This window comes from Pteropus vampyrus, unplaced genomic scaffold, assembly GCF_000151845.1.
Source record: "Pteropus vampyrus isolate Shadow unplaced genomic scaffold, Pvam_2.0 Scaffold202, whole genome shotgun sequence".
NCBI lineage: Eukaryota > Metazoa > Chordata > Mammalia > Chiroptera > Pteropodidae > Pteropus > Pteropus vampyrus.
In genome coordinates this window covers 105,079-116,887 of record NW_011888983.1, presented here as the reverse complement: position 1 = coordinate 116,887, position 11,809 = coordinate 105,079, and the positions used below count along the sequence as shown (strand labels likewise).

Genomic DNA, 11,809 nt, shown 5'->3' with positions numbered 1-11,809 from the left:
TGGAGGGGACAGATAGTAAAGGACATCCTTGGTAATTACAGGTGGTCTAAGCATGGAAGAGAAGACAGTGCCTTTAGACAGAGTGATCTGGAAGGCTTCCTGGAAGAGGTGACCTCTGGCATGAAACCTGATTCATGAAAGGGAGTGAACCATGCATAGATGGGGGCAGAGTGGTCTAGCCTGCTTCGAGTGGGTGCCAAATATCTCTCTATCCACCAAGAAAAGGAGATTGTGGAGTTTCTGTTTGTAGAGATTGTTTTTAGAAGAGTGTACATGCTCTCAGATAGACTAGGTAATAATCTGACAAAGGATAGGCCAGGGCAGTAGGTTTTTTAGAGTCTGTTTTAGCTTTGTACATTTACAGCTCTTCATAGGGTGCTGCAAGCACAGATTTTTGAAAAACAATCTTTATAAAAGTGCTTGGAATTCCTTGGAAATTATTTTAAGCATGTAAGTTTTAATATTGATAAACTGTATTATTAACTAATGGCAGTTACTATCCTAGAAAGTCTGATTTGTATATCTAGAGTCTCAATAACCTTTTGCTTCTAATTTAGAAACTGGACGAAGACATGCATCAAAAAATTGCAAGGGAAATGACCCTCTCAGAAACTGCTTTTATCCGAAAACTGCGCCCAACTGACAACTTTACACAAAGTAAATATGCATTTTTAAAAACCATCCTTAGATGGTACCAGAAATGCTTTTCCAGTGGGGGAATGATATTTAAGGGAAATGCCCACTTACTATTTGTATGCAGATAGGAGAGAGTGGGGGAGATTCTGATTTGGTTTTCAGTTCATCTGGGGAGCAGGTGTTGGTTAATTTGAAGGTATCAGCTTCACGTCCAGTACTGGGGAGCCTTAGGATTCTTGCCTAGACCTCACTCTTCCCTGTACAACATGTTTCAGCCATTAATTCATGCTAGTGAAATATTTAGATAAGAATAAGAAAATGAAAAGTTTACGACTCACTTATACAGCAATGATTTTGTCTCTCTTTGTCTTGTTGTCCTCTGAAGGTTCCTGCTTTGGATTAAGGTGGTTTACGCCAGCAAGTGAGATCCCTCTCTGCGGCCACGCTACCCTGGCTTCTGCAGCTGTGCTGTTTCACAAAATAAGTAATGTGATTTTTTTTTTTAAATGAATCTATCACTTAGCAAATAGCACATATTATAAAAAAAATTCTCACACACTCTGATGAACCAAGTGACTGGTGTAAGACATTGCAATGTTTATTTCATGCAGTTCTTTATGCAGAAACAAAAACAGCAACCTTCAATAACACTTTGGCCTTTCTGAGGTTGTGCCAGGAATGTTGGAAAGCCATGGTCATTGTTCCCTAGAATGCCATTTTATTTTAAATAGGAGATCTCTCATTTCTGTGGAGGGGAGCTCACCAGGCAGAATAGGAATTGCACATGATGTGATATCAGGGCACCAAAAGGTACACTTTGCTCCCAATATATCTCCATCCACACTGAAATTCATTTCACAAGAGCTTCTTTACTCTGATTTTTAAAGATTCGTCCTCCCCAACTATATATATTTACCTTGTAAGGAGAGGATGCAGCACCTTAATCCTACCAGTTTCCATCTTATCTGCATTAGATAAAGATCAGGGCTTCGTGGGACTGGAGCAGAGGAAAGATGCTTGGAAATGTCCTAAAAGTGGAGATGGACACAGCCATGAACAAGTGTAAGCAACAAACAGTTAAGGAAATAAACAGGTTGATGTGACATCCTATAGGGTAAGGAGTGGGAAGTAGACAAGGAGATTCTTTGGGGAGTTACTTTAGATGGGGATGGTAAGAGCAGATGTTACAGGGCAGGTTCCCCCAGGATGTAGACTCTGGGAGACATTTACATGCCAAGAGTATTGGAGGCAGTATTCTTGGGATCAATATTGGTAAGAGAGTAAAGAAAGGACTGAACAGAGGGAGAAGTTGAACTGCAAAGTGGTAGCAATGAAAAAAGGCCTAGGCCGAATCCACAGGGAGGTCTGAAGCTGCAAAGGTCCTTTAAGCAGTGTAGTTACAAATAGAAGTAAAGGTTCAGGCCTCTATACCCTCCACTGACCAGTCTTCAATGCCCAGAAAAGCAGCTGGAGTTTAGGTAAAGTAGTTCTGTTCAGCCAAGAAAAGATCCAGAGCAGGATTCAGCTGAGACCTGTCAGTCACCAACACTCTTGGCAGCTGGGGCAGGGCTGGGTGAGACAATCAAGGTCTCAGGTTGCACCTGAGAGCAGTTGCTGCCTTAAATTCTGTGCCTGGGTATTTCCTTACCTCACGTATTGCTGACCCTGAGAGAGGAGGGGCGCGTTCTGGACAACAGCACCCACTAGAGAAGGGGACCTTTAGGCTGGAGACTATGAAGTCATCTGTGCAAAGAGCTAGAGTGGGAGGAAGAGCATTCTGTGTAGGGGCAGCAGTAAATGCAAAGGTCCTGAGGGGCAGACTGAACAACCAGAGGGCTAGAGCTTTCTGAGGGAGGAGCTGATGAGATTGACAGATGGCACTGAGAGTTAGGCCAAGGCCCCTCCATAATGTAGTCCATTATGCACTTAAAAAGAATAATTTTGGTTTCAGTGGATAAGGGACAAGAATGAAGGCAAGTAAATATTCTGAAATATTGTTTAGGAACTCAATCTTGAAGAATAGGTTTTACTGAAGTTGAACTGAATGCCTTTTGAAAACCCCACATTGGTTGGTGTGAGACTGAGGTTTGGAATGTTAGCCCGCAGGTCGCCCACAGGGTGGTTTTAAGGTTAGATGAGATAAGGTATGAAAATAATGTCTTACACCAATTATAATGAGAAAGTTAAACTTTGGGTTTCAGAAAGTAAATTTTACATTCAGTGAAAGTTAATAAGGAATGTTGAATTTCTTCACCTTTGAGATGTGCTTAAGTTTTACAGAAATACTGGTGTGTAGGAAAATTATATCACAAGTCATTGTTTTCACCAAAAATGTTATGTACTTTGAAGTCAGGTAAGTGGAAGGAGGGATATTACATCAGCATTTATGGCCCAATTTTTAAATCAAAATTTTATGTATAGCTTGGTTTATTTAGAATAAATCTGATTTATTCATATCGAACTGTTGTTCATAACTTGTATGCCATCCCCTTGGCATATCTTAGACTAGTAGAGCTTATAACTCTATAGTTATTATAGGTCAATTTAAAAATTTGCATTAGAAAACAGTGCATCCCTGAGGCAGGTTTAATTATTACTCTATTTTATTGGTGAAATGAAATTGGTATAGATTTAATTATTACCCCATTTTGTTGATGAGGAAATAGAGGTTTAAGGAGGTTAAATAATTTTCTCAAAGGTATAGCTAGGAAGCAGTAGGAAGCTGGGATTTGAAGCTTTGCAGTGTGATGTCAGATCCAATCAGTCACGTGCTTGGTTCTCAAGTTAGAATCCTGTGAGGATTTTCCCCACTCTAGGCCCCAGCAAACCAAACTTGGGCCCCCTCGCAGCAAAGGACAGCACTGCCAGAGACTCTAAGACAACACAACAGTGACTAAAATATGTACGAACACTTAACAAAGTTTATTTTCCTATTTCTTTATTCCTTTTCAAACAGTTTTCTGATTGATAAAATGAGACTCTTTTTTTTTTTTTTTTGGTCCAGAGAACGTGAATAATACTCTCACCTTTGTCACACTGAGTGGGGAACTGAAGGCCAGAAAAGAAGAGGATGGTATTGTCCTGGACTTGCCTCTTTATCCTGCTCACCCCCAGGTCAGCTCTTTCTCACTGCTACCATAAACTGTGTACAACTAGCAGCTTGCCTGTTTTCTAATGGTTTTGTCTTTTTCCCCCACCTAGGACTTCCATGAAGTGAAGGACTTGATAAAGGTTGGTAAAAGGAATCAAACCTGAGTTTGTGTGATTTGGTCACTTGTTATTGTTTGAACACAAAGATTCGGTACCATTTGAACCTAAAAGATAGGCCTTCTACTAGTATCAGTGTTTCTGTCTAAGCTTGGGTGAATTTTAATATTGAATCTATTCGGTGAGAATGTTAACCAGTTTTCCCTGACTCTTCATTGTCAGCATTAGCCTCCATGGTAGGTGGAGAGAGAAGAGACTGCTGTGTGGCGGGCTGAGACTGAAAAAAAAAAAAAAATGAGAACTGCCCAGCAACTGTCAGTGTCCCTAATTTCTGTGATGGAGGAGGAGGCTGAGGTGGAGGGTCTGTGCTTTATGGAGTAGCATAGGAAAACGTGGGAACCTCAACAGAGAAGACAACGTACATAGCCTGGCCTTCTCAAGGGGTCTATGTAGGAGTGGGGCGGTGGGGTGACAATGATATCGTCATCATCATCATCATTGAAAACATTTTTGAGAATCTTCCCTGTGCAGTACCATGTGCTAATAAGCATTTCACATGCATTATTTCATTTAATTCTGCTACCTGGTAAAATAGACACTATAATTGTCTGATAGAGGTTCCAGTGGGCCAGAGCAGCCCTGGATCACCAGGTGCTTAGTTTGTAGAGAATGAAGGGCCAAGATCGGGACTAGGGCAAGGGCTGCCATGAGAAAAAACGATTCCATAAAACAGCTTATTGTGGGTACCAGTAGGGTATTTCTCAGTGAATTTTCAACTACAGCATTTATAATCTAGTGTTTTGCTTTATCTAAGTTTTCAAAGAGTATAAGCAAACACCATGGATTCTGTTCTGATTTTACACTCAGCCTCACCTATGGCTTGGGTTTTGGGAGATAAGCCAAATCCACAAATGAACTGCCTTAGGCATGTCGGTAGAAAAAATGGAAAATATTCATAATGGTAGACCTTGTTCATGGTAGAAAGAATTTCATTTGATCTCTCTAAGCCTCAGGGTCAGCATTTGTTAAAATGGGAATGACATGGGGTTATTTGTCATGAGTGTTATCATTTTGTATTCCTAGAAACTGGCAATAAGATCCCCAGCTGAGAGTTAAACTTTCAAATCACATAAGAATCCATGCAGAGAAGGGCTGGATAAATGTTCAGAGAGACCGAAAAGCCCTGGAGAGCAGATGGGATCTGGCTGCAGGAATTACCATTCCTATAAAGAAGGACATTGGTCAGCTGTGGTTACAGAGGCAGATAGCCCAGGCACCACCCAAAGTGCAAGGAGTCAGCTTTGGGATCAGGAGCATCTCACTCCCTAAAGAGAGTTGGAAAACCTGAAGCCACCTAATGACTGCCAGACAACTAACTACTATGTCATCACCATTGCCATCTGCTCTGCCAGTGGTTGTTCCAAAGGATGACCTGGAGGGACTTTTGTCCCCTTATAATCTTCCTCAGCACCCCAACTCAACAGATAAACAAACAATGTTATTGAAAACGAGCAAGATTATGTGCAGTCTTAGGTAAAGGGTGAATCAAGATATCTTTATTTTTATTTAAAAAAAGATTTGTATTATTATTTTTTTTCAATTTTTAAAATTTAGTTTCAAGTATACATTGGTTAGACATCTATATAGTTCATAAAATGATTCCCCCAATTGCACCCTCCCTCCCCTGACTCTTCACCTAGCCAATGTATTAATGCTAACTGCATTCCCTATGCCGTGCTCCCCATCCTTGTGACCATCCATCAGCTACTAATTTGTATTTCTTTAGCCCTTCACCCCATTCTCCCAGACCCCTAAACCCTCTTTCCCTCTGTCTAACACCAAATTGTCCACTATATTTGTGAGTCTGTTTTTGATTAGTTTGTTCTTTTTATTTCTTAGATTCTGCATACAAGTTAAATCATATAGTGTTTATCGTTTTCTGTCTGACTTAAAGACCTTCTAGATTCATCAAAGCAATATCTTTTTCCAACCCTTTCCTTTTCATATGTAGGGGTCTTGTTTTCTTATCCTTTCAGCCTCTCCGTCCCTTGGTTGGAGCACTTAATTCTTTTCCATTTAAGGTACTTATTGATAGGAATGTAGTTGTTACCATTCTCTATTCCTGTTTTTGATACATGTTTTTTCTTCCTAAAGAAGTCCCTCCAACATTTCATGTAATACTGGCTTGGTGGTGATAAATTTCTTTAGCTTATTTTTGTCTGGGAACCTTTTTATCTGTCCTTCAACTCTAAATGATAGCTTTGAGGATAAATTATTTTTGGTTGTAGATCCTGGGTCTTCATCCTTTCGAAGATTTTGTGCCAAGCCCTTCTGTCCTGCATAGTTTCTTTTGAGAAATTAGCTGCCAGTCTTATGGGTGTTCCCTTATAAGTAATTATTTGTTTTTCTCTTGCTGCTTTTAAGACTCTCTTTGTATTTAACTTTCGGCATTTTAATTATAATGTGTCTTGGTGTGGGCCTCTTTGGATCCCTGAGTTTTGGAATTCTCTGACCTTCCTGGGGTTTTATGTCCATTTCCTTCACCAAGTTAGGGAAGTTTTCCATCATTATTTCTTCAGACAGCTGTTCAACATCTTGATTTTCTTCAGTTATGCCAATCAGACAGATATTTGGATCCTTGATAGTGTCCCATATCCTCCTTAAATTATTTTTATAGTCTTCTCATCTTTTTTCTTGCCATTCTGATTGAGTGTCCTTGGCTTTCCTGTCTTCTAGATAAGGCATTTTATCCTTTTCTTTATTCACTTTATTTATTCCTTTGTTTATTCCATTTAATATACTTCTCATCTCAGATAATGTGTTCCTCATTTCTGACTGGTTCCCTTTTATAATTTCCATTTCCATTTTTATGGTTTTTATCTCTTTGTTGAAGTTCTCACTGAATTTATCTATGCTTCACAAAAGGTCATCGAGCATCTTTATAACCAGTGTTTTGAACTCTACATCTGTTAGATTACTTGACTCCATTATATTTGGATCTCTGTTCTGTTCTCTCATATGGTTTCTGCTTCTTTGTCTTCCCATTTTGGCTGCCTTTCGGTGTCTGTTTCTATGTATTAAGCAAAGCTCCTAAGTCTCCCAGTCTTATTAGTGTGGATCTGTGTAGTAGGTGTCCAGTGGCACAGTCCTGAGAGGGGTTCAGCTGCAGGTCAAATTTAGCCCAAGCCTCTGCCCTTCTGGGGCCACCCGTTAAGATTCAGCAAGCAATCCACAGATGCTGTGCTTATAGGTGCCTTAAAAGGCCACACCAGAAACCAAGGCCATTTGCCTCCAATGTGAGTCTAGGCACTGCTCAGCAAGGAGCACCTGACTTGCTGAGGATATACCTGGATGTGGCCGCAAGTTGGGGGAGGTGGGGTTTCAGGGAATCTTCTGGGCGGGGCGACCTCGGTTATCCAGTTTGATCATGCGCTGTGTCCGTTCACTGGGAGCAGGGAGGGCTCAACGGGGAACAATGGGTACCGCTGGCACTTCTGTACAGAGCCAGTCTCCCCTCAGTCCTCACTCCGACAGTGTCTCCCTGAAAGTCCCTGGTACCTCCTGCGCGCAACCGAATCAGCACTGCTTTCAGAGAGAGCAGGTCCGTCATCACAAAAATCCGCTCACAGACGCGGCTTTCTGGTGTGGCCTTTAAGGAGTATCTGCTGCTGCTGCAGCCTCCATCCCACTCAGCTGCTGAAGACCAAGCAGCCTCGAGACCAAGCAGCCTCGTGTCCTCACATCCTTGCCCCATCCTACCTTCGGTCATTCCAGGGTGACTTCTTGGACTTCTCTCTAGTTTTATGGCTTTTTTTCTAGATCCCAGGCGCTTTTTTCCTTGCTGCTGCTCCTTGTTTCCATCACAATGGTCGCCAGAGGGATGAACAGAGCCTCTATCATATACGCCATTTTTCCTGGGTGTTCCCAAGATATCTTTAGAGCAGCGGTCCCCAACCTTTTTGGCACCAGGTACTGGTGCCCCTATGAGAATCTAATGCCTGATGATCTGAGGTGGAGCTGAGGTGGTACTGCTAGCACTGGGGAGTGGCTGCAAATACAGATGAAGTTTTTGCTCTCTTCCCTGCCACTCATCTCCTGCTGTGTGGCCTGGTTCCTGACAGGCCATGGACCCGTAATGGTCTGTGGCCTGGGTGTTGTGGACCCATGCTTTAGAAAATGTTGCTATGTTACTGATCTGTAGCATACGATGTAAGCGAAGCAGTGTGCTTGTCAAGTAGAGCAACATTAAGATGAATCCTCTAGTCCCCCTTCAAATCAAACTGCCAGACCCAAGTGCTTACCATGTAGAATATTCTAGATACTGCTGCAGAAACTCCACATATTATTATTTCATTTAATTTCTACAACAACTCTAAGAGGTGGTACAAGGCCCCCCATCTCTAAAGACAATAGATAGATTCAGAGTGTTGACTCCAGGGCCCCTTGGACCTGGGTCAAAGGGATGTGTGTGTGCCCCTGGGCCCCTCTAAGTCTTCTGATCTGTGGGGACAATACCCATTTGAAGGAGTTATGTGTGGACGCACGCGTTAACACTTGTGAACAAGGCCTGTCTTCAGCTCTCAGAAGGTAAGCTCAACTCTCTTAAAGACTTTTTGGTCACCAGGAAACTGGCCTTCCTTGGGCAACACTTGAGCCCTGAAACCAAATGAAAACTTGGGGATTAGAAATGATGGGTGTGCCTAGCATGCTGCAGATGCTCACGAGAGGTCGTTTTCTGTACAGGGAATCAAGGACTTGACTCAGGGCACATTCCTGAGTTTTTGGTCTTTCCACAGACTGCCATAGGTGACACACTGGTCCAGGACATCTGCTATTCTCCAGATACCCGAAATCTCCTTGTCCGTCTCAGTGATACTTATGACAGGTAAACAAGATTTTTGGCTTTGTCAGCACTTTGGGGAGGGCCAGGCACCCACACTTACAGTTATGGCTTGGTCTGGCTGTGCTGTATCTAGTCAAACCATGATTTTTGCAGCCAGAGAGTTTTGTTCTCCAGCAGGAAGATATTCCATATGCTCCTCCCTCTCCTCCTGCTGATCTGTTTGGGCAAAGCCGCACCCTGGCCTGCTTTACAGCGTCTGTGTAGTGGGTATCTGGGGAATGGGTTTGTCCTAATCCATCCCATTTATGAACAAGGTCATTTCTGGAGAACCTGAAAGTCAACACACAGAATCTGCTGCAAGTGGAGAACACAGGGAAAGTGAAAGGACTCATTCTCACCCTTAAAGGAGAAGGAGAGGCTGGCGGGCAGGCCCAAGCATTTGACTTTTACTCCAGATATTTTTCACCATGGTATGGTGTGGCAGAAGATCCTGTAACAGGTACTTAAAATTTTTTTTAATTAATTATTTTCATGGTGACATTGGTTAACGAAATCCAATAAGTTTTGGCTGTACATTTTAAGAGTGAGGCATCTGTTCACATCTCATAGTTAGATTTCTTTCTGTTACCACATATTTGACCCCCTATAACCCGTCTACCATCCCCCTCCCCTCCCCCCAACAGGTACTTTTTGACTTGGGTCCTGGGGAAGGTTAAACAGTGGAGGAGGAGGAGAATAAATAGATGTTTAAGTGCCCTTCATGTGACCTTTCCGATTGCTTGGGTTTTGAGCTGTCTTTGTTTCCCTGTCTTCCCCTCCCTTATCCCTTCACTGATGTCTCATATGAAAAACACAGAATTAAGGAGGCAGTATAGCAGGGTTAAACCTTAGTGTCAGACAGCCTAGCCTGGCTTTGCTCCCTAGCTTCCTTGATGTTGACCTTGGGCAAGTGACTTAACTTTAAAAAATTTATGTTCCTTCCTCTATAAAATATGGATATTACCTCATAGGGTTATGTAAACCCAATGCAAGTTAAGTGCTTAGGCATATAAGTGCCTAATAACTATTAGCTATTTCAATGATAACAATGAAACTGGCTCCCTGAGCCAACACGTCCAGATCAGCCATTTGCAAAATTCAAGGGCGGAGGTCCACAACATTTCCCAAAACTTTTGTCCTTTTCAGTGGCCATCCTGCATGATCATTGACATCTAGATAGGCTTTGGTTTTGAAGGATAAACTCCTGGGCTGCAGGTGGGAAATCTGGACGGGAATAGTGTTTCTTTTCCTCCCCTCGCCTTTCCCAAACTTTCCTCCAAAGTGTGTGGGATGGGCTCGGGAACAGGGATATTCAAGATCTTCTACCAGCCAGAAAGCAGAGGGATGAAATCAAAGATGGGCAAGAATGTGAAGCCTCTTACTTTTGTCTTCGAAAAGAGTGGGCTGAGCAGCAAAAGGGAGCAATACTAGATGGAGGAAGCTGGAGGATGGGATGGTGACCAGGGCTGGAGGCTGGGCAGATACTTCCAGAGTCCTGTTCTGGTCAGATGTCAGAACAGGGGCCAGGATGGTTTCAGGAACTTGACTTAGTTACTCTCTGAGGAACAAACGTGAAATTCAAAGCTCAGCAGGCAAGGTACTTTTAAAGACTCAGGGAAATGCCCAACACATCCAAACAGTCCAACTCAACCCTCCCTCATAAAAATGAAGTTTTGAGCAGATTTATACATGCACAGCTGCTTTACAAGGATTTTAACTGGCACAGAGGGCAATTTTTCCCCATTGTAATAATGCTTTTCTAGAGTAGGAAGGTCTTTGGTCAGGGATGACAAACTATCTCAGTTTGCTTGAGACTGATGGATTTCTCAGCATACAGGACTGTCAGTGCTAAAACCAGGACAGACTCAGGCAAGCTGGGATGGGTCACTCTATGTGGACCTCCCATAACATTTAGTAAGTTTTCCTGAAGGAGGGGCCTTTTCAAACCCATCCTTTTCTCCTCCCAAAGACTTTTCTGTCATTATTACTTTATATTTTGTTTCTTCATTTTAATATCTATTCGCTCATCTAAACCTGCGATCAATCATGTGAAAAAAAATAACTCACTGACAGTTCTTTTGGCACCAAAGGTCTGGGAATATGTGCTTGGTGGAAAATTTGGCATTTTGTTAGAGTTCCCACCTTTCCTTGCATGTGCGTCCTAGGAAGAAGCAAGTATTTCCCCTTGAAAGATGTAGAAAGACTTATGTGAAGGCCTTGATTTTCCTACCATGAGTGACAATGAACTATTAGGCAGGACAAGAATTAAAACCTGCAGTTTAATTCAGCCTTCACAAAGTTTAGCACATAGTAAATAGATCATTTGGAGGAGCTTATCCATAAATTCTATGTCTTTCTTTCTGTCTCCATTCTTAATTCCACACTCTGCTGTGGCCATGCCAATATAATGACTAAGTCGTCTAAGGTTTAGTCAAACTAGATAGTTGACTATATTAGCTTATAAATTTACCACGAAGTTGTCTGTTTTTTTTGGTATTGTCTCATAACTTTTTATTTCTTATAAGGGTCTGCACATACTGTTCTTAGCAGCTACTGGTCCCAGCAACTGGGGAAGAAAGACATGCATGGTAGGACAGCTCTTTTTCAAATTAAAAAATAATTTACTTAACCTTAAGCTAGTATTCCTTCTCATAGATACTATCCAATTGAAGATATAATAAAATGTTATGTCTCACCCATGTGAAAAATGAAAGGTTTTTAAATTCCTTTACCTTGAACCCTCCACTCAAAATATCCTCTATTCCTAGCATCTTCCACCTTTCCTTTGTCCCTATCAACACAGAGACACACTTCTAGTATACTAAGTACCCAATAAAAGTTTGTTGAATAAAATTAACTAGCTGAATAACTTTGGCCCAGAGAGGTTATTTGTGATGTGACAAATTGAGACTGGATGGTCACCAAGGTTTCTTACTGCTATTGCTAGTCACAGTATTGAAACAAATTGCTTTCGAACCAAGTCCCCTGATGATTAACAATTGCTTAGAGGCACAGAAAATAGATCTCAGCCAGTGGAAGCCATGAAGTCCTAATAATTCAAATAGGAGTCTGACCCTAAAGAGT

General features: G+C 41.9%; 1 protein-coding gene and 1 long non-coding RNA gene across 3 annotated transcripts in view; one reads left to right on the top strand and one right to left on the bottom strand.

Annotated features, from left to right (window-relative positions):
• LOC111746805 overlaps positions 1 to 8,987 on the bottom strand; it is a 15,714-nt gene extending 6,727 nt beyond the window's left edge. The window contains exons 1-3 of the long non-coding RNA XR_002783267.1: positions 8,787 to 8,987; positions 1,553 to 1,664; positions 975 to 1,104 (exon numbers count right to left, since the gene is read on the bottom strand). This is a non-coding gene — a long non-coding RNA (uncharacterized LOC111746805). The remainder of the gene's footprint in view (positions 1 to 974; positions 1,105 to 1,552; positions 1,665 to 8,786) is intronic.
• PBLD (phenazine biosynthesis like protein domain containing) overlaps positions 1 to 11,809 on the top strand; it is a 42,850-nt gene that overhangs the window by 28,844 nt on the left and 2,197 nt on the right. For both annotated transcript variants that reach the window (XM_011372133.2, XM_023537842.1), the window contains exons 3-9: positions 558 to 657; positions 1,022 to 1,120; positions 3,641 to 3,750; positions 3,838 to 3,867; positions 8,640 to 8,728; positions 9,001 to 9,185; positions 11,251 to 11,313. In XM_011372133.2, coding sequence (XP_011370435.1) covers positions 558 to 657; positions 1,022 to 1,120; positions 3,641 to 3,750; positions 3,838 to 3,867; positions 8,640 to 8,728; positions 9,001 to 9,185; positions 11,251 to 11,313 — 676 coding nt within the window. The remainder of the gene's footprint in view (positions 1 to 557; positions 658 to 1,021; positions 1,121 to 3,640; positions 3,751 to 3,837; positions 3,868 to 8,639; positions 8,729 to 9,000; positions 9,186 to 11,250; positions 11,314 to 11,809) is intronic.